Raw genomic sequence first — 23,452 nt, 5'->3', positions numbered from 1 at the left:
CAAACATAAATACAAAGGGAAAAAGTGAAGGTTTAATACTTGTGTTGAAACCTATTATACCAGATACATTCCACTTGATGGCAGCAGAAGGCAACTCTTCTTTGGAGCCGTCCTATTTCTTCCACCTTTGCAAAGTTGTAGCCAATACTACCTTACATACAGTGTCAGTAGAACAAATACATTTTGGTGATGTTGATGGTAAACTTAAAAAAAAAACATACTTGTCAGATGGGCAATGTAGTAGCCTAAAGTCGTCTGTGCTGTCAAGCATATTGGCCTATTGTCATGTTTAAACGCCTGGTGACACGTAGCCTATTAAATGCTAGTTGCCATTTATCAATGGTGTATAATAAACCAAAAGTGCTAAAAAAATGTCCTTTTATTATTATCAAAATATTATTTAAACGAGGAGTTAGTTGCAAAGTAGCCTAGATACTTCTGCTTAGAGGATTTCCAGCCATAAAGAAAACTATCCTGACCAGACAACGGTTCTTGACTAAAACTCAGTTTTAGTCTACTGTAGTCTACTGTAGGTTTACTTTCGACTTTAGGGTGGGTTTTCCCTTTAGGTTATTCAAGCATGGTGGCCTACAATTCCCACAATTCAAAGCGGTCTAAATCTCCGTGAATCAGTGCGTCCTCCTCGCAAGAGCAGAGCGACGGCGGCGTCTGTTCACTGAGGATATGAGCGGTCAGACCAGCTGATACGAGACTTAACGGTGAGGTGTTTTTTTTTGTACCGAGATGTCTGTTTCATCCACACACAGCTCAGACACGTCGAGCTGCAGGAGGAGGCCGAGTGAACACACACAAGGTGAGCTCTTATTTTTGCTTGTCACACTGAGAAAAACTTTATTTTTATACGCCGACTGTGCCCCTAAAAGCAATGACAATACATTCTCCATTTGCAATCAGCCGCGTGCTGTGTTATCGTTATTTATCGGGATATCATTATGTAAATAAAAGGAGAAAAACTTGCAGCTCGTTGTGGACAGTGGTGTTGCGTATGGGACGGTCACGTCGTATTGATTACAACGAGCTCCCCGCCCCCCCGTGTGTGTGTATGTGTATGTTCGCTATAGTGACTGCGTGTGGGTGTGTGTGCACGCCAGTACTGTCTCTGTCTGTAGCCATATCTTGTTTAAAGTGCACATTAAAGTGTTACGTGTGATATTGGAAAAATTTGATATTGTTTGCTGCCATAAGACAGACACCCTGTAAACTGGGCAATCTGTGGCTGGAGCTCATGATTGTTTGTATAATCGATCAGTCTGTTAATTATATTATTAAATGTCTCCCAGAGATTGCTTGTTTTGTCCACTCACCTGTCCAAATCTCAAATATTTCACCTTTACATTATTATAAAACACAGGAAAGCATCAGATCCTCTAACTGAAGAAGCTTAAATAACCGTAATTTTTGCTTGTAAATGATTAATCAGTTATCACAGTAGTTACTCGATTAATTGATTAATGGAAAAAATGTTTCAGCCATCGTGTAGACTTTCTCCGGAACTCCATGGCTGGAAAATATCTGATTCTCAAGTTGCACAATCGCTAACACAATCACATTTCAGTTTTTTTATGTTTTCTTTTAAGTTTCAGGAACCAATACAAAAACAAAAAGAGGAAACAAAACGAGACACCTAAAGTGTGTGAACACACTGTTTGGAACAGTTTGAAAGGGGAAGTCACAATTGTCTTGTAATGTCAGTGGTTTGTCTTATTTATTCATTCATCAAGCTTGAGAGACCAATGCTGGAAACAAATAAATGGCCCTGCAGTCAAACCTCTGGGTTCCCTGCAGGACAAATCCAGCTGCTGTCTGACTGTCTAAGTCGGTAATCAGTTAAAAAATGGATTAATAGATACACACGCTTTTTGACCCCAAGGGGAAGTTTGTGCTTACATTGTGTGTCCCAAGACATGAACATACATTGTACACAAACCTGACATACGGTGACAGATTAAACGGGCTGATACCCTTGTGATTTAGTGAATACTACGCACTGCTCTGTGTGATTATGTAGACTATGATTAAAAGTAGTTTGACTCAGCCCATCTGACTCAGCACCACAATGAAAGAGCTGCAGTGCTGACAGTTTGTAACTGACACAGACAGGCATCAAGTTGGTGCACATGGACGTTGTTCCCAAGACAAAGACCTGTCTTGTTTTGCAGTCTGAGATTTCCCATGTTTTCTTATCTATAACGATTGAAGTCCCAGTCCACTCAAAAATGTACTCGCCTTAAATGTGAGTTCAACTCGTTTAGGTAAGAGCAGGATAATATGGCATCACAAGTAGAGCTGCTAAACTAAGTTAATTCATCTACATGATGTTGATTGAAGAAAATAATTTGCCAACTACTTTGATAATCAATTATTTTTAAGCAAAAATGTCAAATTTAGCTGGTTTCAGCTTCTTAGATGTAATACGCTGCTTTTTTTTCCTTGTCTCCTCTAATCACATTTTCAACTACTTTTGTTCTTGTTTTGTATGAGAGACCACTAATGTTAGAAATTACATACTGTGTGTTTATATGAAAACTCTCAGAATAAAGCCTTGAAGCCCAATGTCATTTTATGTACAGAACAGTTGACTATTTCCTGTAATAATTCAGTTTAGTCATGTTTAGTCAACATGTCAGCTTACTTTGTGACTATATAAAACAGCTTATTTTCATAAATGTAAGTAGTATCTTGCTTGGTGTTGCAGATCCCCGGGAAAGTCATAATCATGAAGGGAGCCACGACCGACCAGGTGGAGGTCAACTTAATCCGGCAGACACTTCATTTTTACATCACTCCGTGTGTCCTGCCCTGTGCACAACTAAATGCATATCTGCACATGCATGTGAGTCCTGGGTGCCAAGTTATGTGTTATTTTTAAAGCAATGCGGAGCTATCACACATTTATTTGTTGTGTTGTTGCTTGATATTGCAGGTACCAGCCACAATGCCAGTGATGACAGCTGGGTGGAGATGCAAAGCAAGAGAACTATCAGAGCAGAGAACGAAGTGGAAGCCAACAAGCTGGTCAACAACTACAGGGTAAGAAGCCTGAAGGCAAATGTTCAATTACGCGAATCAAAAGTGGTTTGAGTATATCACACAGGGCAGAACGGTTCATCCCTTAAACTGTGTTTGTGTGTCAGTTTGGTTTCAGAAAATGGAAAAGTCACGTGACAGAGCGTCCGTTTGAAGACAGGTCAGATGTGGTGAAGGAGCTGTACTCTGAACTGAACATCATTAAACCACATTCAGGTGCAGTTTATAGTTCTCATGTGGTGTGTAAGGTTTGTGTTGAAGGATAATTCAACTGTGATAAAAAAAAAATTAAAGATTAGTTTGTGTAAAAATGGTGCTCTGTGTCTCTGTTTTCTCTTCCAGGTAAGTTTGGCTAACCTGGTTATTTGTTTAAAATCTGTTATGATAACCTAACAGCATGTTTCATTCCCTGTTTGACTTCTTTTTATAGATCAGATATTTACTTCATGGGTACAATATTAAAAGTGCTTTTACTAAGAAAAATGATGGCCAAAAGAGTTGTAATAAATTGCCTGAATCTGATATCATCAAAATATGTGGAGACTAATTGTTACTGTGGCTGCTGGAGAACTACTTTCTTCTTCTCTAAAAGTTTTCTCTGTCTTCTCGGTGTCAGGTCATCTAATCACATGTGGAAATGTAGCGTATGTGTTTCTCTTCGGTTGGTGGGTCTCTCTGGCGTATTTCCTGGTGAGCATACTAATGTTCATCACAGTCACTGGTGTACCATACGGTAGGTGAGACAACCTTCAGAGATTGATTGTAATGAATATCATTAAGCAGATATAGCCTCATGTTTTTTTCTCTCACTCTTCAGGTAAGCTTTGCTTGAAGCTGTCCTGTTACTTCCTGTGGCCATTTGGGAAGTCCATACATGAGGTACAGTTTGGGTTTAGTTGATCTCCTCCTGTTGCCTCCCTTTTCTACTAACTAAATGAGGAATATACACAGTCAGTCCTTTTACTGCTGGGACAGTGTTGGTGTCCAACCATGTGAATCACAGAATCCTGCTGAACGAGCCTTTGCTTACATTTTCTTTTGCAAAGTTTCACAATGAGTGGTTCGTTTCTCTTTAGGAAAGACAACACACGCATGTAAAGGACAGGTTTAGCAAATAAATGATGCGTACCGCTTTCTTAGTTGTTTCTGTTGTAAGAATGGGACTTAAATGTATGCCAAGATTTCTGTTTCTTTGATGCAGACTGAAGTCATTAGGTCATGGAAGTCAGTAGGTGTCAGGTTCATTTTTTTGTATCTCTCTCTCACTATCCTGCAAATGTCATCATGGTGTTCCACAGGGATCAGTTAAAGGTCCTTTTTAATTTTGTATACCCCACTCATCAACTTAAATATTTCATTATTACACTCATGATAATAAACTACATCCTCTCAAACTAAACCATGATATCCCTGTGCTGCTCAAATTGTGACCTGCTGGCTTTATGGTGTTCAAATAGTTGTTGAGAAAAACAAAAGCTCCGGCAACGTTGATGCTGAAGACGGCATAGAGCCGGAACGCGTTCGTCTGTGACCCACATTTAAAGTCAGTTATACATGATCCTGTGAGTGCCGGAGCTTTTGTTTTGCTGGATTTGATTTTCTACCGTGCAGCTGAAGCGATACTTTGTAACATGTCACTGCTGTATTTGTTCAGATAGTTTTTCACAGCTCTTTCCGATGAAGCTCATGTGATGACGGTCATAAAACGGCTTCTGGAGTCTGACCTTTGCACACAGTCGGTTTCTATTAAAGTAGAAGTCTTTTTTGCCTTCCTTCCCTGGTGTCATATCAAATTAACAAAGACAAAGATCAGCTGACTTAATTAGTTTCCAAAATCGGACTTACAGCAAGGCAAAAGATAAAGCATCCAAAGTAAATATAAACTTACCCACTACACTAGTTTCTTCAAGGGTACCTCTTATTGTTGAGTTCTATGAGCTTCCTTTAATTTTGTTTTTTGACTTCTCAGTTATCTAGTGTGCAAAACCCTTGATGTTTTTCTTTAATCTTTGAAATTGTATACACTTAACAACCCACTAACAGAATATTAGACAGATCAACCAGTAAATTATTGTTAGTTGCAATTCTTATTTTGACAGTGATTTGACAATGGTTCTTTCCTTCCTTTTAAATTAAATTAATTAAGTAACTTTTAAATCCTTTCCTCTGCTTGTGCTTTTCCAGATTGGAAATACTTTGAGGAGATGTTGTGAGCAAGCACCAGACTGTGACTGTAACATAGAGGGGTCAGAGGATAACTCGCCAGTTCTGCTGCCTTCACCCACAGAGGGGCCACTCCGAGAGTTTCCAGCACCACCTCGGGGAACTCCATACTGGGTAACTTTCCAACCTTTAAATGGCATATAGACAAGACACAGGCACCTTTTTATATATATAATTAAACCATTTCCGCTGCATGAAAAATCAATTATAGGGTATTTAAAATGGTCTTTGTTTTACGTAGCGTCGTTTCTCCACATACGTGTGGCTGCTGCTGGGTTATCCTCCTCTGGTGGTCGTCCACTTCCTGGCCTGCTTCCTCTCCTGGATCCTGGTCTTCACCATCCCAGTCTCCAAGATGAACGCACGGACCCTGGGCGTCATTCTTCTCTTGGCTCCTGAGGATGTCTCTGTCTCCACCTGCTCACGGAGGAAGGCAAGGGAGAGATTTAATATTAGTCATCCACAGCTGATAAACCATAAGCATTTATTCAGTGTTGGTTTTATGCTCTTATGTTTGTTTGTGTATTCAAGCAGCATCAAGGCTATGAGACCAGAGCTCTGCTGTGCTGCTACCATGCTGCTAACTGGTACTACTACAAGTACACTGTCGATGGGATCAATGTGTTTGCTGTCAGTATCCTTTACCCGTACATGTGAAGTATTTATGTGTGTCTGTTACATGAAGCTGTTATCATCTTTGACATCCGTCTCAGACCTGCTTCCTTTAGTAATAGTTGCCATGGTAATTGGCTATATTGACAGTAAAAACCTGTACGCCAGCTCTGATGTCAAGTTTGCCGTAGCAATCTGCTCCATCATTCCTCTGTCTTATTATATTGGAATGGGCATTGCCAGGTGAGCTGTTTTCAGGTCCTGAAACTCATTTAAAAGAAGAACATACATTTTTACAGTTTCAAAATGTTAAAAGAGTTCCTACTTTTTCTCACTTGCAGTATCTCAGCCCAGAGTAACTTTGCTGTGGGTGCAGTCGTGAACGCAAGCTTCGGCTCCATCACAGAGTTGACCTTTTACATCACAGCCCTGCTCAGAGGTCACCGAGCAGGAAACTCGTGTCTGCAGGAGGTGGTTAAAGCAGCGCTGACAGGAACACTGCTCGGATGCATACTCTTCATCCCTGTAAGCCGAACTTCATCATCACAATTTACAGCTCAAAAAAACATTAAAGATTTACATACCCCTCTCTTTTTTAACGTTTGAACAAAATGTAAACGAAATTATATATTCTTTTAAATTTGCTTATTGGCGTCATTTCAATCTGCACTCTTCTGAATGAGGCTCCCTGCTTTGTCTTTTCCTCAGGGCATCTGCATGATAATCGGAGGGCTGAGACACAGCGAGCAAACATTTAACAGCCGATCTACAGGAGTGAGCGCTGGGCTGCTTTTTATCTCAGTGGGAGGCAGGTATTTTAAAATACATTTGTAGTGTGGGCCATGTCACAGCTTTATTGCTATGTCGGACACAATTGGTAACAACAACTAAGCTACAAACCTTTTAATGGTATTGGAAACAAGTTTTTTATAAGGAGATGGAAAAGCTTTGCTGTGTGCTGTCTGCTATTTTCAGTGTTTTTGTTTGTGTTTTGGAACTTTTACATGTTAAACACCCTGTTGCTAAAGTACATTTTAAAACATTTACATCATTGTAGCTATTGAATTATCTAAAACAGGATTGTTTTACAACCACCAATTGTAAGCTGTTTGAAGGGTTTTTCCCTACCTGTAAATATTAGCACACCATGTAGCCTATGCATCACACACAGTCCACCACCTGCCCCCTGGACATTGTTCCTATACATTTTTTAAAGGAAGTGTTGGACACTGTAGGTCCCACAACTTCCCTTATTATCAATCACAGTCTTGCAAATAAAACTGTTCCGTCCTGTTTTAAACATGCAACAGTCCAACCTCTTATTAAAGAGGCCAACCTTGACAAATTTCCGAGCTCCCATTCCTGTCCAGAATGCTGGAGAAAATTGTCTACACACAGCTTCTGTCTCATCTAGACAACGACGTCATCTTGGAGAAATTCCAATCAGGTTTCAGGTTTCATCACAGCAATGAATCTGCCCTTCTTAAAGTCTCAAATGACCTACTGTTGTCTTTAGACTGTGGTCAATGTGCCATTTCAATTATTTTAGAATTCCTTTAGAATTTTAGTGGCCTTTGATATGGTGGATCATTATATTATATTAAACCGTCTTAAGACTTTCTCTGTTTAGATTGGCAGCCTCTCCTCCTCTACTGCCCATATAACTTGTGGGGTACCTCAAGGTTCCATCTTAGGGTTCATTTTATTTGCTCTGTATATGCTCCCCTTAGGATCTATCTACCGCAAGCACAATGTCTCCTTTCACTGTTACGCCGATGACACGCAAATATACCTATATTACAGGACGTGAAATGCTGGATGGCAAAAAACTGTCTTCAGCTTAACGATAGAGAAGTCAGTTTTTGGTCCCCCCAACACCACAGATAGTATAGCCAGCCACTTAGGGCCATTGTCATCAAACCTTCATACCCAAGCCAGGAATCCTGGTGTCATCTTTGACTCTGAGCTAAAATTTGACAAACAGATCAACTATATTCAGCTAAGGAACATTGCCAAACTAAAATCCATCTTCTCTCTCAACGACATGAAAACCGTTACCACTGCATTAATGCAACTCATTATACCTGGGTGTTGGCCAGTCCTCTTTGTCTCACCTGCAGCTGGTGCAGAATTCTGCAGCGAGACTTCTTCGGTATCAGAAAAAGAGACAGCATTACACCGATACTAGCATCACTGCACTGGCTGCCTGTCAAATACAGGATTCATTTAAAGGTTCTTTTATTTGTTTTTAAAGCCACACATGGGCTGGCACTCCTGTGTATTTCAGAACTCATTTGCCCCTACTCCACCTCTAGGCCTCTTAGATCCTCAGAGCAATTGTTTTAACTGTTAAAGGTGAAAGCTAGTGGGTAAGGGAGACCGCACCTTTGTGGTGGCAGCTCTAAAGCTTTGGAATAGCCTTTAATTTTAATCAAATGATCCCCCTCCATTGACTCTTTTAAGTCAAAACTCAAAACGTACATGTTTTCAACATTGGTTGAGCCTTTGGTTGCTCTTAGTGGCTTTTAGTATTTTACAATGTTATATTATACCTCTGTTTTAGACTTGTGCCCATATTATGATATTGCCTTGTATTTTTCCATTGTTATTTATTGTTGTATTTGTTGTGCCGTTTACTTGTACAGCACTTTGGTCAACTCTGGTTGATTTTAAATGTGCTATATAAATAAAGTTGACTTGACTCTTAAGAAATCAGAAAATGGCACAGCCACTCAGCCCAGATGATAACTTGTCCAAGTTGCCACTTGTGTTGCAAACTTATGAAAGAGACATCTGTGAACATTTGACAAATTTTGACATTTGGAAAACTTTCCCAGCTCCTAGAGAAGTGATATTTATCTGTGTAAATATCGCCCCAATGTAAGCCTATGGCCTAAGTGGGAACATGTTGTCGAGGCCAGCGTGGTGAACAGTACTTCACATGTCAAAAAAAAAAAGGCACAAACCTTTTTTTGATAATGTGCCAGGTGCGCAATTTTTATTTAAGTGCCATTTTTGAGTTCCTTATCTGGTTCCTATAATTAATCCAGGTTGCAGATGTGTAATAAATCCAACAGGGTACGTTCACCAACACCACACCGCTAACCTTCCTGACTTCCTGTTCTGTAATGATGAAATCAAATTCCATGTGAATTCGGTTGCGCAACAAAATTATGTAAAAACTTTACAGAACTGTAACCATGAACTGGACTTGCCAATATTTTTTAGGGAGTTAAACAAGTTAAGTCAAGTGTTCATAATAAGTATTGACGTGTCCAAAAATACTCCTAACTTTTCCTCCTGATTGTAAATGGCAGGTGTGTTTGCCCCGACGCTGTTCTCAAAGGCTTATGGCAATCTGGTGTGCGACGCCTGCACTAACTCAACAGGAGGAAACCACACGAGCAACAGCAGCGGACCGTTTGTCTGCCACAACTGTCACTACGATCTGGTCACTATCATTAGCCATATTATTATCATAACAGACAGTATATGATTTACAACTACATACGCTATAATGTATTATGTGATTTTTAAATGTTTTTTTTCCCCCCGCAGAACAATGGCACATTGTTTCACAACCATATCCAGTAAGTATTAGTACGTTTTTTTCATTCATGTATTGACTGTTGAAGGAATTAAAGGACCAAACAAGAAGTTTTTAACTCTTTCACAATACTAAAACAAATTAAACTGATTTAAGATATTACAAACACATGCTAATAAGCTAATAAGCTAAAATGCTAACGTCACCTTAAGGTCTCAACATTTGCTGTGTGTGTTCTTGTCATCAGACCGCTGGTGTACACAGTGTCTGCCCTCTTGCCTGCTGCCTACATCATCGGTCTGATATTCACTCTGAAGACGCACTCCCACATTTATGACATTCAGGTTGGAGAAAGGCAGGGTAGGAGTCTCCCTCTTGTGCATCATGGTTAATGACTTACACATAATTTAACGTCATCTAACCTTTACACACCCTCATCTCTTTGTTGGTCTGTGCAGTGACTGGCCACCATGGAGCGGTGGTCCACTGGTCCCGCTGGAGGTCTCTGGTCATCCTCATCATGGCCACCGTGCTCACGTCTGTGTGTGCCGATCTCGTCACAGAGCACATCCAGCCCATCCTTAACCAGCCTAACATCTCTCAGGTCAACACATGCATCCGAGTTCACTCAGGCAGTTTTGTTATTGGACGTTTGCTCCGGCTGTGCTCACGTTATGTTGTTCTTTCTCCAGTATTTTATTGGAGTGACACTTCTGGCTATGGTTCCTGAGATTCCAGAGATTGTTAATGGGATCCAGTTTGCACTCCAGAACAACATCAGTCTCAGGTAAATCATGTCTTTATTAAAAAAAGGTTATTAAATAATTTAAAAAGCGATATCTGTATCTAAATGCTTTGTTGTTTTCAGCTTGGAGGTGGGAATCTGTATCGCTGTCCAGGTCTGCATGCTACAGATTCCAATTCTGGTCGTATTTAACGCCATATATGTGAGACCTCCTTCTTTCTCTTTATCATTATTATACATACTGTTTGCTGATTTATAGTTTATGTAATCGAACACTGTCTCTGTTGGGGACAGGATGTGGGATTTGTGCTGTTCTTCAGTGACCTGCACCTTTGGGCCAGCATCTTTAGTGTGATCCTCGTCAACTACATCTTCATGGACGGAAAGTCGGATTATTTTCAGGGTAAGTTTACAGTGTTTTTCATTGGAAAATCATTACAGGTGAATTTAAATTACTTTATATGATAATCGTTTGAATCATCAGAAACCTCTAGTTAACAAATCTGTTGATGTGCTGCCCCCTTGTGACATATATATGATATAAAACCCCAGAACAGGAAGTGACCATGTATCAGTATAAAAGGATCCACTGGTGGTTCCACGTGTTCCAGCTGCCCGTTACAGTTTATACTTTGATTTACTGTAGAGTATTTTTGTTACTTATTATATGCTGAATCATATCAGTTTTTTTCATAACCAGACGATCTTCTTGAACTCTGATATCAGGCTAATTCTGTAAAGTTATCCAGAACACCTGACAAACATGCTCCAGGATGAATTTTCAAGAGTCCCTGAGTGCTTCTGAAGTAAATTATTTTCCTTGTGATGGACTTATACTCATATATTAAATATAAAGTCTGTATGGTTTTTAGTAGAGTGCCATATTTCATATTAGTGATTTACATATCTTGTTTACCCCGTGAGAGGCCTCATAAATATTAAAGCTTCAGTAGGCAACATTGTTTTATAAGACTTTGGCATCATGGCATTTCCCTTACAACATTAAATTGGAGTTGTCTTGATTGCTGATCTGTGACTGTGAGCGCCCGCCCCTATGTATTTAGTTTGTTAAAAAATGTATCTGGTCTGAATCAAAAAAACAATCAGGGTTAGCTTTCCACGTAACCAGCCAATCATAGCAACACTGTACAAACTAGCATCATCCGGCTTCCATGTGACGCACGCAGACGACGTGTCAGTCAGGAGCTATGGTAACTTGTGGTACGTTTCTTGTACCTCCTTTGCCGACATATACTGCCAAAGAAGCAGAAAGAAGGAAGACCTTGGAGGAGAAAAAAAGCTTTAATTAAAGCCCTAAATAAAAAGAGGGATCAGTGAGTGGTCTGGTCTAAGGAGAGTCTAAGGAACTGCAGAGAACTGCGAAGCGATGCAGAAGTTGCCCTGTTCCTTCTTGACAGCTAACAGTAGCACTAACCTCCAACACCTCGAGGTAAAAAGGTGGTCTAAACCAAGAATCATAACTACAATGAAAACTTTAGTAGCATTTGAACATTTCGCCAGCAATAAAGTGTACTTCTTGGAATAAACAGCATCTCCCTCTCTCTCCTTCCCTCGGTGCTGCGTGGCCCACACCAGTTACAAAGTGCTTGTGCATGTTTGGTGTAGCGGAGTGACACACAGAGGCAGGATGTATTTTCATGTTGCTTACTGCCACTATAAATGTTATTTCTGGTCTTGTGTTTGTGTCAGGTACAGCTCTGGTAATCGTCTACCTTATCCTTTTGGCTATGTATTACTACGCTCCGTCTCCAGCCGGCTGCTGACCGCAGGACTGAGGTTTTTTTTTAAGTCTATAATATGTGAATGATGAAGATTTGATCCTGAAAGGAAGAGAATCCTGACATGGGCCTTTTATGAAGTGTTTTTTTTTCTTACACTGTTTGCTTGATTATACTTGATCGTAGGCAGGTACTTGTCTGGACTGCACAAATATTTCACTCCTACTCCTGTAAAGCGACCGGTGTGTAAGCTGACATAACTTATTGTTTGTCCTCAGACTTCTTCTGGGCTGTAAACTGTGATTAAAAAAGAAAAGCGGTATTTTTAGTAATGGATGTTATGATGTAACACATCTGCACTAATGATATTTTGTTTAAGGTACTGTTGTAATACTTTTTAACTCCAAAATGTTAATAGCAGATGTCTATTAGAGTTAATGATATAAGTGACATTATTTTACATACAACCCTGGCATTAAGTAATAGTGGCATGCTGGTTGTGCTGAGCAATAGAAATAACAATATACAACATTTTGAAAAACTGGCTGCCTGTGTTTTTATTGTTTGCACAGACAGGAATTACAAAACATAATGTACACTACAGCCACACCTGCCTTTGAGGAGACATTCACCTTCTCTCCCAAGAGTTTATGTAAAGTGACATGCACACCATACCGACATGCAAAAGAGATCATTTCATTTTGACATCGAAAAATGATGCAAATATAAACATCTCAATCATAAGCAAGGCAGTACGTTTATCAAGTCAGAGCGTGTGCTGAAGCAGACTGCTGCTTCACAGTAAGATATAAATAAGAGTTGATGATACAGTAAGTTGTAGATGAGTTAGTATTGTGCCCACAGTTACAGTGAATGTGTGGAATAAAATGCTGAAGATACTCGGGTGGGGAAAAGGCAAACGTGTGACTCGACACAAGCAGCTGGGAGTATTACTACAGTATACAGATTTACAGTTGACATGCCGCTATCTGCTCGCACAAAAATGTGACATTAGGTGAATGTTTGCGGAGTCTGATCACAGTATTTAACATCCTGAGTGCGCCGTACATACTCCACCTGGTCACTACTTGACCAAGTCTTACACCAGCTATCTCTTAGGTACCACAGCACTACAGCAGCCGTCAGAGAAACGAGACCACAGGTTACAAAATCATAAAAAATAATAATCATGCAGCCTTTGTTATGGTATAAAAAGGTTAAAATGGAGTTCAGGGAAAAGTAATGAAACTTGTTTTGCTACAATTTAAAGTTTTGGAATGAAATAAAACAGCGGCAGAGTGATTTAAATAAATAGGTGACACGTATATCTGAACTGAAGTAAAAGACTGTACGACGATATAATCCAGAGTTGTTCAGCAACAGAAGGCTCAAGTGTAGAGAACCAGGTAGATCACATGGGGGGGAAAGCTACATGTACACGGTCCAGAGAGTAAAAATCAAAACCTTAAAAAGACTGATTTGCAGAATTAAAGAACAAATGTGTGCGACAGTTTGGAAATTCAGAAGGCACCAAATGAACTAAAAAGGCTTGAGGATCACTGTGAAGCTAACGGTGTACAAATTCATCCCTAGCTTACTAAGCTTCATCTTGAAAAAGAGGAATCAGAGAGGCACAAGAAGATTCACAGTGATGCCATGTTACAGACGCTTCATCTCATCACAAGGCCTAATGTGACTAATTTAAACCATGGGGTTATAATCAAAACTCAGTGTAAACCTTGAGGCTAAAACATGATTCCTTAAACAACTGACCGAATTAAACTGTGGGGAGGTTTCACAGATCATCAGTAGTGTGCCTCTTTTAGAGAATTTTGAGTATTTCTTACTTACTATAAAAGGAAATGTACGTTGATATCAGCACTGTTTGACGGTTACATTCGGTCTTACCCATCTCACAGTGAACTTAGCAGCAGTTAACGGAGCATGTGACAAAGATGGCGGCGGGGTGAAACTGCCGTGACAGTTCAATAAGATGATCTCGGCCTCTGAATGCTAAAAGTACGCTAGCAGAGGCAACATTCATTTTGCCTTTCAAGAAGTGGCAACATTTAACTCCTCCCACTAATGCTCCACAAGTTTCTGTGACAGTAATGTGTTGGAAAGAAAGAGAGAAAAATAAGCACTATAGGAGGACCCAAAAAAACTTCTGAAGTACATTAAGTTCATAGAATCAGCAGAGTGATGACTTCTGATAGATGAGTGCAACAACTCTGACACATTCCTAAACTCAGAGACTCGTCAGACTATGCATAAAAAAATAAAAATAAAAAAAGCACACATTTAAAAAAGATATAAGTTAAAAGGCATTCAAGACTTTTGTCGTAATCAACTGACATCATCAGACTTACCTCATTCTGACAAGAACCTTTTTGCTGGGTTAAGAGTCTTTTTAGTGTCAATGCTGTCCCATCATGCACCGCTTCCTTCGGTCCCCCGTGCTCCGTCTATTTGAGCCGCTGAATCAGCGTGTGTGTCAGTCCAAGGCTGAGCAGCTGAAGCGTGGACAGCTGAGCTACATGTGGGAAAGTTTTCAGCAGTTTCTCCCAGGTCAGTTCCAGCAGGCTGGGCACAGCCAGCCACACTTTGTACAAAGAGCCCGTCCTCCTGTTTCCAGACATGTTGACGACACCGCCGTGGACGTACATGCAGCCGGCCTGACCAAGTACAGCAGCAGGAATTAGAGCTCAAGTATGATTTAACAGTTTTAAAATCAAAAACCACAAATATTCACGAGTTGGTCTACACTGATGCGATGACTCTCTGTTTTATATAATAGGAAACTGACATCCCTTTTCCCACCGAAATTAGTGCGCAGGTTTTTCTGACCTCGGAGGACCCACTTATAGATGCCGATTGTCTCTTATCCCATTGCCAGAGGACTATACTCCTGTCCGTCTCTTTTCTGCTGCGTCACAGTCTGACATCACAAACGCGCCCCAAACAGGGTTAGTAAACAGTGAAGATGTTACGGTGGTTAAGTCTTAATTGTATCTATAGCTGTGTCCCAATCCACGGGCTGCAGCCTTCAAGGAGGCGGTCCACAAAGGTTGCTCCATTCATATCCTGTGTAGACTGTTAAGCCGAACTGAAATGAGACGGTCTGATCTACGGAGGATTTCCTGTATGCATCACCAGCTGTTCCCGCCCTTACCCTTGCATCACCAAACGCCACTCCTGTCGCCTAGCAACAGGTAGTGAGTGGGCTAAGTAGCTAGCATAACTAATGTCAAGTAAGTTAACCTATCATTTTAAGGATGATTGGTCTCAAGGGCCCTTTCATTTTTACTAAAATGTGCAACTCTAGCTATTTGATTAAGTGGAAACCAAAACCTCACATTTAAACGTTTATTCCTCGGCCGCGTAAAAGTCCACCATTTCGTTTGAATTGCCGCACAATGCGAAGGATGCAACCGATGGATCCTTCACATAGGACGCATCTGAAGGAGCCTTGGAAGGGCTTCTGTGACGCAATCGGCCTTCAAAATACGCCCTTCGAAGGCTACGCTCCAGAGCTCACTACTCATTCAGTCTGTGTATCAAACTCTCTGTGACAAATTTGGAACAAGGTTCGAGCGCTGATGATGCGCCGAGATGACAAGGAGTCGCAGAAGTTAGCGACAGAGCATTGCATCGCGCCAGAAAGGGGCGGAGATTAGCGTGTCAACACGGGTTTTGTGTTCTATCAATGCCGATCGGAGCAGAGGCGATAATTACCCGGGTCTACTGCAGAGCCATTTGACCTGGGTCTGAATGCCGATTGTAGCCTTTCTAATTAAGCAAAAAAGCCGGCGGTTAGGTTTTTTTTTTACCTGTGGGAGAGCGGCTCGAGTTTGTTTGGTGTCAGGTCTGAGAAAATTAGACATTTGTAGAAGTCAACCTGCGCTCTTTGCGATTGTGATGGATATTTTTCAATATATGTTTTAAATGTTATGGAACAGTCAGACAGTTAATGGGAAAACATGTAAGTGGCTGAAAATAAAGATAAGTAGAAATCCTACAGCAAATAAAACTGGTGTCTACCTGTGTATAGATTCATTCTGAGCCCTGTGCTGAAGAGGAATCTGCTGACAAGGTTAAAAGTAGACGTGTGAACGATAATCTACTGACCGGTGTGACAGCAGCACAGTGAAAGTACGCAGGTTCTGGCATGACAGCAGGCAGCTTGGTCCACTGAAAAGTCTGCAGGTTGATCTTCCAAAGGTCGGACAGGATCATTTCTCCGTTATAACCCCCGCATATAAACACCTCTGCAGGGAGGAATCAAAGTTTAATACAACAGTTTTAAACAGATGTGTGTGTGTTCAATGCCGTGTGAAAATACTCCTTACCATCTTTGACCTGCACGCAGCTGTGACACCGGCGGGCTGCAGGAAATCCTGTCACAATGATAACAAATATGAGTTAATTCGATCAGTGGTCTTCAGTTCATTCATTTAGAAAAAAAGCTAATTATGAATCACAAACCTATTTTTTCATGAGGTTTGGTGACTATTTCCTCCCAGTTGTTTGTCTCCAAGTTATAAGCATGAATCTGATGAGGACAAACAGCGTTTAATTTAAAAGGATAAAGGAGTATGACAGAGAGGGTGTGCCCGTTTCTCTCACCTTGTCCATGGGATATGACGTCCAGGAAGTCCCACCTCCTAAAATGTAAATTCTCTGTCCATCATGAGCCAGTTCATGTCTGTACCTGTAAGATCAAGCACTCATTTTCAGTGTACTTTAACTGAGATCACACTGTGCTGCAGTTGTGTAGTTGTTCTGCAGTCTGACCTCTCCTCAGGCAGATCTGAGGGTGCATTGTTGGGTTTGAGGTGGGTCCACTCTCTGGTGGTCAGGTCCAGCCTGTGCAGGTCGGTGCTGTAAAGGTAGCCTGTTGTTCCTCCAAACACATAGAGGTAGCCGTTTATGATGACCATTGCCTGGAAACAAAGCGTGCCAGCAAAGGTTTATTAGAGGGACACATAGCTGAAACTTCAGCTATATTTAAAGTAATAATCTAATGTCTGTTAAGTCTCTATCTATCGCCGAATGAGGTAACACAAAGGTGATTGAGCCTATGGCCCACTGATGAAAGCCTTTGCATTTGCAGTATTACGGACTGGGTGTCTGTGGCGACTTTCACGAAAAGAAAAAAAAAAAACATCAGTTAGTGACGCGTTTTCCATCAGCCAGCAGTGGTTGGTCTGCCAGAGAGGGTAGGCGGAGCTAAGCGGCTGCTTTTCCGGTCTCTGCAAGTGTTACGAGTAAACAGTAATCTACTATGGCTGAACAAACAAAGAAAAGATCGATGACTACAGATACAACTTCAACAATAAGTGAAAATACAAAGAAAAAGAAACAAATTCGACGCTCAGATGAAGCAAACAGTCTTCAAAGGAAAGCGACCGTCAGGCAGGAAAATCAAGAGTTTCAACCAGAGCCAACCGTGGATGTCACACATGCAACACTGTCTGGATAAGTGGGAACTGTGCTCCCACAATTACCATTAACTGCCATAGGTGCGAAATTGAGATCTCTGAAATTATATCTTTAAAGAGACAAACACGGTTACCTGTCCGTAGATCTTGTTGGGTTTCTTCCCTCTGCAGTTGAGCAGGTTCCATCGTTTGTACTGAACGTTGCAAACATGGACGTCGTTGCCGTTGTTTTCCCCAAATGGAATCCCGGTGCCGCCAAACACAAGCAGGTTGTTGCCGTGTAAAACAGCTGACAGAGAAAAGATATCAACAGTCAGTCACTATTATAGTTTATAACTTTATAAGTAAAAGGTTCAAATCTACATCCTGGAACATTTCACTCCCTGAAGCTTTACGTTAAAGTTGTAAAACAAACATAGATTTTTGAGAGAACCCATGTTTGTATCTTTTGTTCTACTAGCATGTGCATAAATTATTAGAGATACGCTGCACATCTCTGCGTGGTCTACAGAGGGGTGTCAGCAGTTGATGGATATAACAGACTACAAAAAGGCTGAAACAGAAATGAGTTGCATGTTGCACAAATGTTAAAAGTGAACTACAGAATACATTTAATAAAACATTAAAACAGGACAGGAATACATTATTGTTCTAGCTGGAGTCTTACTTTGTCTTAAAACAAACTACCAGACCTTAAAATTAGCCTGAAGTCACTGACGAAATCTCAGCTGACTAGAATTTGTTTAGGTAAGTTCATGTGAACACTGACTGTTTGCAGGGACTGCTTAAAAACATTTAAAAAGGTGCCCTGTGGGGTTTCCTAGTCAACGAGCGTGTTACTCACTAAAACTCAAAGTGTTTGTCATTGAACTCTAAATAGAAAAACTGCCTCGCTGTTCAAAGACTCTGCCAACCAGTTAAGTTAGCTTACATCCATCAGTGGAACTGTGGCTCACACAGGGGACATGTGGGACTGACATTGAATCAGTTCATCTTTGTGTCGAAGGGGGATTTTTTGGGCCAAACCTAAGGATATTCCCTCCAGGGGTTACATGTGACAGCTGCGTTAACCTTTAACCTTTTAATTAAAAAATGTCATCACTTTATTATTTTATCCTTTTTGACATTTGTGTGAAAATGTGTCAAAGGCAACATATGGATGCTTGAGTTATGGCCAAAAATAATTTAAAGAGATCACAGTGGGTTGTCATGAGCCTGAAAGAAAGCCAAATAAACAGGGTCTCACTAACTATAACATCGCTCCATGGACCTAGTAGGGTCTGATCACCACAGGGATCCTTCAATTAAGACTAGTATTTGGTTCAGGGATGCCTGGGTCACCTTGCTGAGCCTGCTGCCACCGCGACCTGGCCCCGGATAAGCGCAAGATAATGGATGGATGTAATTCTGATTTAAATGAAGGGCATAACTTGAGCTCTTACCTGACATAGAGGCCAGCTCTGTGGGCATGTAACCCTCGGTGCGCACCTGCTGCCAGGTGGCTGTGGCAAAATGAAACCGCCACAGCTCCCTGAACAGAGGGTAGTCTTCATTCTCTGAGCCGCCTGCCTCCTCAAAGTCTGGGTTGTATCCTCCAAACACATACAGGTTGGCGCTGTCTGCAACACACCGGTGTCCGCTCCTGGCAGGGGGTATACAGTGACCTGTGGGAGGGATATGTTCAAGACAGACATAAGTTTTCAGTCCTTCATGTAATTGGAAATAGAACACAGACAATGCAAACAAAGAACATCTTTAGTTTAAAATATCAGACAGCTGGATGTGAACCATGTCGTCTGAACCCTTTGTAGGCTTATTTTCTCTTAAACCTACTGTGAGGAGTTTTAACTGGTTATGAAACAGACTTCATTTAATACTCATGCCTCCATATAACCTACAAAAGCAAACAAGACCGTCAGGAATAAGATTGATTATTTCTAGTTATTTTTAAATCACAGTGTTAAGAGACATTGGTGATGGATGATGGGACGTCATGTACTTTCAGTACCTTCTCTCAGAAACCTGTTGGGGATCCGCAGGTTGGGGCAGGAAGGGGAGAAGATGCGCCGAGCCTGAAGCCATCGTGCTCGCTTCTTGGAGCCTGTTAATTAATCATAAAAGATGAAAAGAGAGACTGTGTCAAAAATAATGTGCAAGATATACTGGCTGAATAAAAAGTTGGATCGACGACATCTAGTGAACTCTTGAATGTTTAATGTGCCTTAAAGGACACGGAGTCCCTTTTGAAAGTCGTATTCGCCTTTCACCAGAACAAGGAGATTCAATAAAGAGTGGGTCTTGTTACTGGGGTTGGGAGTTTATGTCGACTGTCTCTGTCTCCAATTTCAACCTTGTAATATAGTTTATTGTAAATGTTGAGGCTGCACATATAGTCTTACGTCAGTTTTAGATTCATCTGGTTGAATTTATGATCCCACATGTTATCTCTTTCATGCGACACATTTTGAGGTATTAAAGGCTGTTTTGCATAACTATACAGAATTTAATTATTACGAACTCATTATTCTTTGCAAGTAATGGCTTATTTTTGAAATGTATTAGTGGTGTAAAGCTACACCCGAAAACGTACAGTGTTTTCTGTATTCAGTTGTGTCCCTCCATAAAGCTGAAGGTTGCCTCCCTTTCCATCTCTTTCTATTAGTCTCTCAAATGCAAACCATTTTCTAAATGTCAAAATTACAATAGCTCTGTTGATATCTGCTGGTTGTTCATTCAATAACTACTTTGTGTTAGCTTCCGTAGCAGCGTTTGCTAGCTTCGGCCTGTGTACTGCAGTACGCGGTGATACACCACAGCTAGCATGGCTCACTCACAAACTAAACTCAGAGAAAAGATTATTCTCGCCCACACAAAGACAAAACAATGTTGACTAAAGTCAATACATTAACCTTTGTTCACTGTTTGCTCTGCGGGCTGTGTCGCGTTTCTTATTCTTGCAGATTAGCTGGTTTTGTTTACAAACCTGAGTCGCGGGTTGAGGGCCTCCACGACAGTTTCTCAAACTTATTGAGCTGACTGAAGGTTCCGTCCTTTTCGGCAGAAGACATCTCGACAGGGAACCACACAGACGGGCTTCACACCCAGACCTGGACAAGGAGTCGCTTCAGTTTGACCACACGTTGTGGCATGTGCCTGCAAGCTCCAGCAATCACACCAAAATAAAGAATTAACAGCACCAAGCGTCCACACCTGCTGCTGTTGCCTGCAGCGTCACAGCCAGCTGGCCTGAACGGACCAATCAGAGGAGGGGAGCCCTGCATGTCGCGTTCAAGAGTCACATGGAGATGTTTACAGTTTAATAAACCGCATTGGCCCTAAATGTTACAGAAGGATACAGCGCCGTATGTAAAGACCAGGTCAAACTTGGCAGCACATACAAAGCTTTACATTATTTATGGGAATAATAATTCTTCAAATCATTATTTAATCTGCAGATTATTTTACAGATTAATCAATCGATCATTTTGTTTTAAAAGAAAAGCCTGTCACAATTTCCTCTAGTCCAAGAGGACATCGTTTTTTTTTTGTCAAACTAACCATTTTTACTACCAATCCAAAGATGTTAAAATTACAGTCTCATAAGACAAAGAAAAGCCACAAATTCTTATAAGTGAGAGGGTGAGACCAGTTACTGTTTGACAGGTCTCCGAGCAAATGTTACCATGACAATTATTGGACGATCACTAAATTATTGTCCTTAGTTTTATGGCTATTTTCTGTCAGATAACTGGGCATAAATGCTTCTGATATAGCTGAACATCAGGGACTAACAAGTATGAGGTGTATCCTTTCATTTAAGTGAAATACAGGGGAGAAACTTAATGTGTTGTTGTATAAAAGGATTTGTATTTGTCTCTTGGACACTATTGCTCCATTAAGTTTAATATCACAGGACCTTTCTGACAGCAAGTTGTCTTGCTTGCTGACTAGGGCCGTAATTCAAGATTTGTCAACAAATTGTTTGTAGATGTATGGTGACGTATATACCTGACAAAAGAAAAATTATGTAACTTCTTATTTAGAAGTTAGATAAGATTTAGTGTATAGCTCAGATGGGGGACAACTGTTTAGTTACTTTGAAGTGACACCTTTTGATCAACTGACCATAGAGTCAGTCAACCTTTAGCCCAGATCTGTGGGGGCTGTTTGCTGACGTGCAGTAATCTGGATTTGAAGCTCAATGGGTTAGGCTGAAGGAGCAAAACAGACCACACAGATCAGCTTTTTTTATGTAGACCGTGTGAGAAAAAATGCACAGTTCAGGACTGTAACAAAGTTGTATCTGTGAATTTAAAAAAACAGACACTGATCTGGAAAAGACTTGATCAAAAACACTATTTTGTTTGTCTTTTCAACATTCTTTTCTTGCAGTTAACAATCTTAAACAATTCAAAGTTTAATCGTTTTTTAATGTATACATGCAATCATTTAATTGTTAATGTGAAGACAGAACATTTTTTACCATTAACAAAATATTGACAAAATATAATTTTCATTGACAAAATATCCGTTTTTGTTTACAGGGTGCATCATGTTTCTTCCTTCTGACTTGAAACTTCAGTGTTCCAAGTGGCTACAATGTCACCCAAGGTTTCCACAGATTAGATCATTTGTCAACAGGAATAACTTCGGTGTGAGTTGGTCAGTCAGTGTAACGTTGACTCTCTGAGTTGGCCAAAATTTAGACGAGTGTCTCTGATGTGTCACTGACACTGAGGAAGCTCTTGATCAATGAGCCCTAAATGAATGAATGAGAAAAACGAATGAGATGAATCACCACCTTTTTTCTTGTTTCAGCCAGTGATCTACTCATCATGGAGGTCTCCGTTTGACCCAAAAGCATTACTCTGACTCTGAGACACTCTACATTCATTATATTTGTGTTTGTGCATGAAAAGATTTAAATAGATAACCAAATTATTCTAAATTATCTTAAACCTGCCATGTGAGATTGGCATAGCAAAGTAGTGTTGTATTGTTTTTATTAATCTCCAAACATGGCGACTAACAGACACCTTCTGTGACGAAATGATGTATCTCTAGTCACAGCCTTTGAGAAAATTATAGTTCGGCTTCGAGATGATTTTACAGCAGCCAGTGAAGCAGTATTTTGAGTTGAGTACACAAATATTCATAGCACTTAAAATATGTTTTGCATAAATCTGCTGCTGCTTGCACACTTTAAGATTTTCTTTAAGTTGGTGTGTTTGATGCTCTCTCAAAAGTTATGTTCATTGTAAAAAAGGAGACAGGATCTCATAATAAAAATGTAAAAGTTAAAATCGAACCTGTAGAAACAAAGGGTTTCTTGTCTTTATATGCACAGGTTATGAGTCAAATTAAAATACTAATATTTGTCATGTGTTTTTGAAATTTTTATTGGGTAAGCAGTGTAATGCATAGATGATAAAAATGCTGACACTATTTCAAATCCACTAAACCAACACAGAGATTTACACACTCATACAGAATGTAGGTGTAGCCTCCATGAATGACACTGAACTAACAACTAAGAGTCAGCATGCACATCCACGGTTCTCCATGTGGCTGGAGGAACACTGTGTTTTGAGATAAATAGTGCTGATGAGATTTCTGACAAGGATATCAGTGAGACAAAGAGGTCACATGACCTGAGGAGGTCATACTACAACCACAAAAGACAGATCAGGTCATGTGATAATCTCATGGCACATGTGACTTCATCAAAGAACTTTAACTGTACATATCTGTATTGTGTTTTCTCCTGCCCGCATGTTTACATTTACACACAATACAGTAGACATGGGAATATTAGCTGCTAATGTAAGTCTCCTTTTATACAGAAGTATGGACAGGACTTTTGGTGACCCAGTCTCACTAACTGTAAACTATTAAGTTAAATACAACTATTTTCCAAGTGTCAGTTTTCCTTGAAAAAAGAAAATATTGGTAAAATGGTAACTTTTTTTTAAAGCATGCCTTGTAAACTTTCAAGTGTAGCTACTATCTTGCGCCCGCATACATACAGGACCAATTAATATTTTCCAGGATATAGTGTGGGATAGGAGGCTAAAATAACTCATTAACAATTCATATT

General features: G+C 40.4%; 2 protein-coding genes across 2 annotated transcripts; one reads left to right on the top strand and one right to left on the bottom strand.

Moving 5' to 3' along the window:
* The first annotated feature begins 703 nt into the window (after nt 1–703).
* Nucleotides 704–12,451, top strand: LOC138613197 (uncharacterized). The gene is made up of 20 exons (XM_069686814.1): nt 704–814; nt 2,717–2,854; nt 2,945–3,051; nt 3,156–3,264; nt 3,665–3,781; nt 3,866–3,927; nt 5,233–5,385; nt 5,513–5,704; nt 5,806–5,905; nt 5,985–6,126; nt 6,225–6,408; nt 6,592–6,691; nt 9,201–9,334; nt 9,442–9,473; nt 9,678–9,790; nt 9,889–10,034; nt 10,123–10,217; nt 10,299–10,377; nt 10,470–10,578; nt 11,886–12,451. Exons 1-20 carry the CDS (start codon nt 745–747, stop codon nt 11,957–11,959), a joined length of 2,256 nt encoding a protein of 751 aa, XP_069542915.1. The 5' UTR covers nt 704–744; the 3' UTR covers nt 11,960–12,451.
* Nucleotides 12,452–12,454: 3 nt separating this feature from the next.
* LOC138613196 (kelch domain-containing protein 10-like) lies at nt 12,455–20,503 on the bottom strand. Its single transcript, XM_069686813.1, has 10 exons — nt 20,339–20,503; nt 19,364–19,456; nt 18,798–19,019; nt 17,490–17,644; nt 16,709–16,857; nt 16,541–16,625; nt 16,400–16,466; nt 16,264–16,311; nt 16,043–16,182; nt 12,455–14,589 (listed from the first exon to the last, which is right to left on the bottom strand). Exons 1-10 carry the CDS (start codon nt 20,421–20,423, stop codon nt 14,380–14,382), a joined length of 1,254 nt encoding a protein of 417 aa, XP_069542914.1. The 5' UTR covers nt 20,424–20,503; the 3' UTR covers nt 12,455–14,379.
* Between the last annotated feature and the right edge of the window lie 2,949 nt (nt 20,504–23,452).

This window comes from Semicossyphus pulcher, unplaced genomic scaffold (genome assembly GCF_022749685.1).
Source record: "Semicossyphus pulcher isolate SPU_LCO1_2020_fin unplaced genomic scaffold, fSemPul1.0.p SCAF_8, whole genome shotgun sequence".
Lineage (NCBI taxonomy): Eukaryota > Metazoa > Chordata > Actinopteri > Labriformes > Labridae > Semicossyphus > Semicossyphus pulcher.
Note: the sequence above shows the minus strand (reverse complement) of the source record. Positions and strands in the feature narration are given on the sequence as shown.

Excerpts from the sequence above, each read along its gene's own strand:
- LOC138613196 (XM_069686813.1), bottom strand. The coding sequence starts at position 20,423 with ATGTCTTCTGCCGAAAAGGACGGAACCTTCAGTCAGCTCAATAAGTTT. Across the intron at positions 17,645-18,797 it reads AGAGCTGGCCTCTATGTCAG|CTGTTTTACACGGCAACAAC; the intron begins GTAAGAGCTCAA and ends TTTCTCTGTCAG. Across the intron at positions 16,626-16,708 it reads TCAGATCTGCCTGAGGAGAG|GTACAGACATGAACTGGCTC; the intron begins GTCAGACTGCAG and ends TTGATCTTACAG.
- LOC138613197 (XM_069686814.1), top strand. The coding sequence starts at position 745 with ATGTCTGTTTCATCCACACACAGCTCAGACACGTCGAGCTGCAGGAGG. Across the intron at positions 9,474-9,677 it reads TTGTTTCACAACCATATCCA|ACCGCTGGTGTACACAGTGT; the intron begins GTAAGTATTAGT and ends TCTTGTCATCAG. Across the intron at positions 10,218-10,298 it reads CAGAACAACATCAGTCTCAG|CTTGGAGGTGGGAATCTGTA; the intron begins GTAAATCATGTC and ends TGTTGTTTTCAG.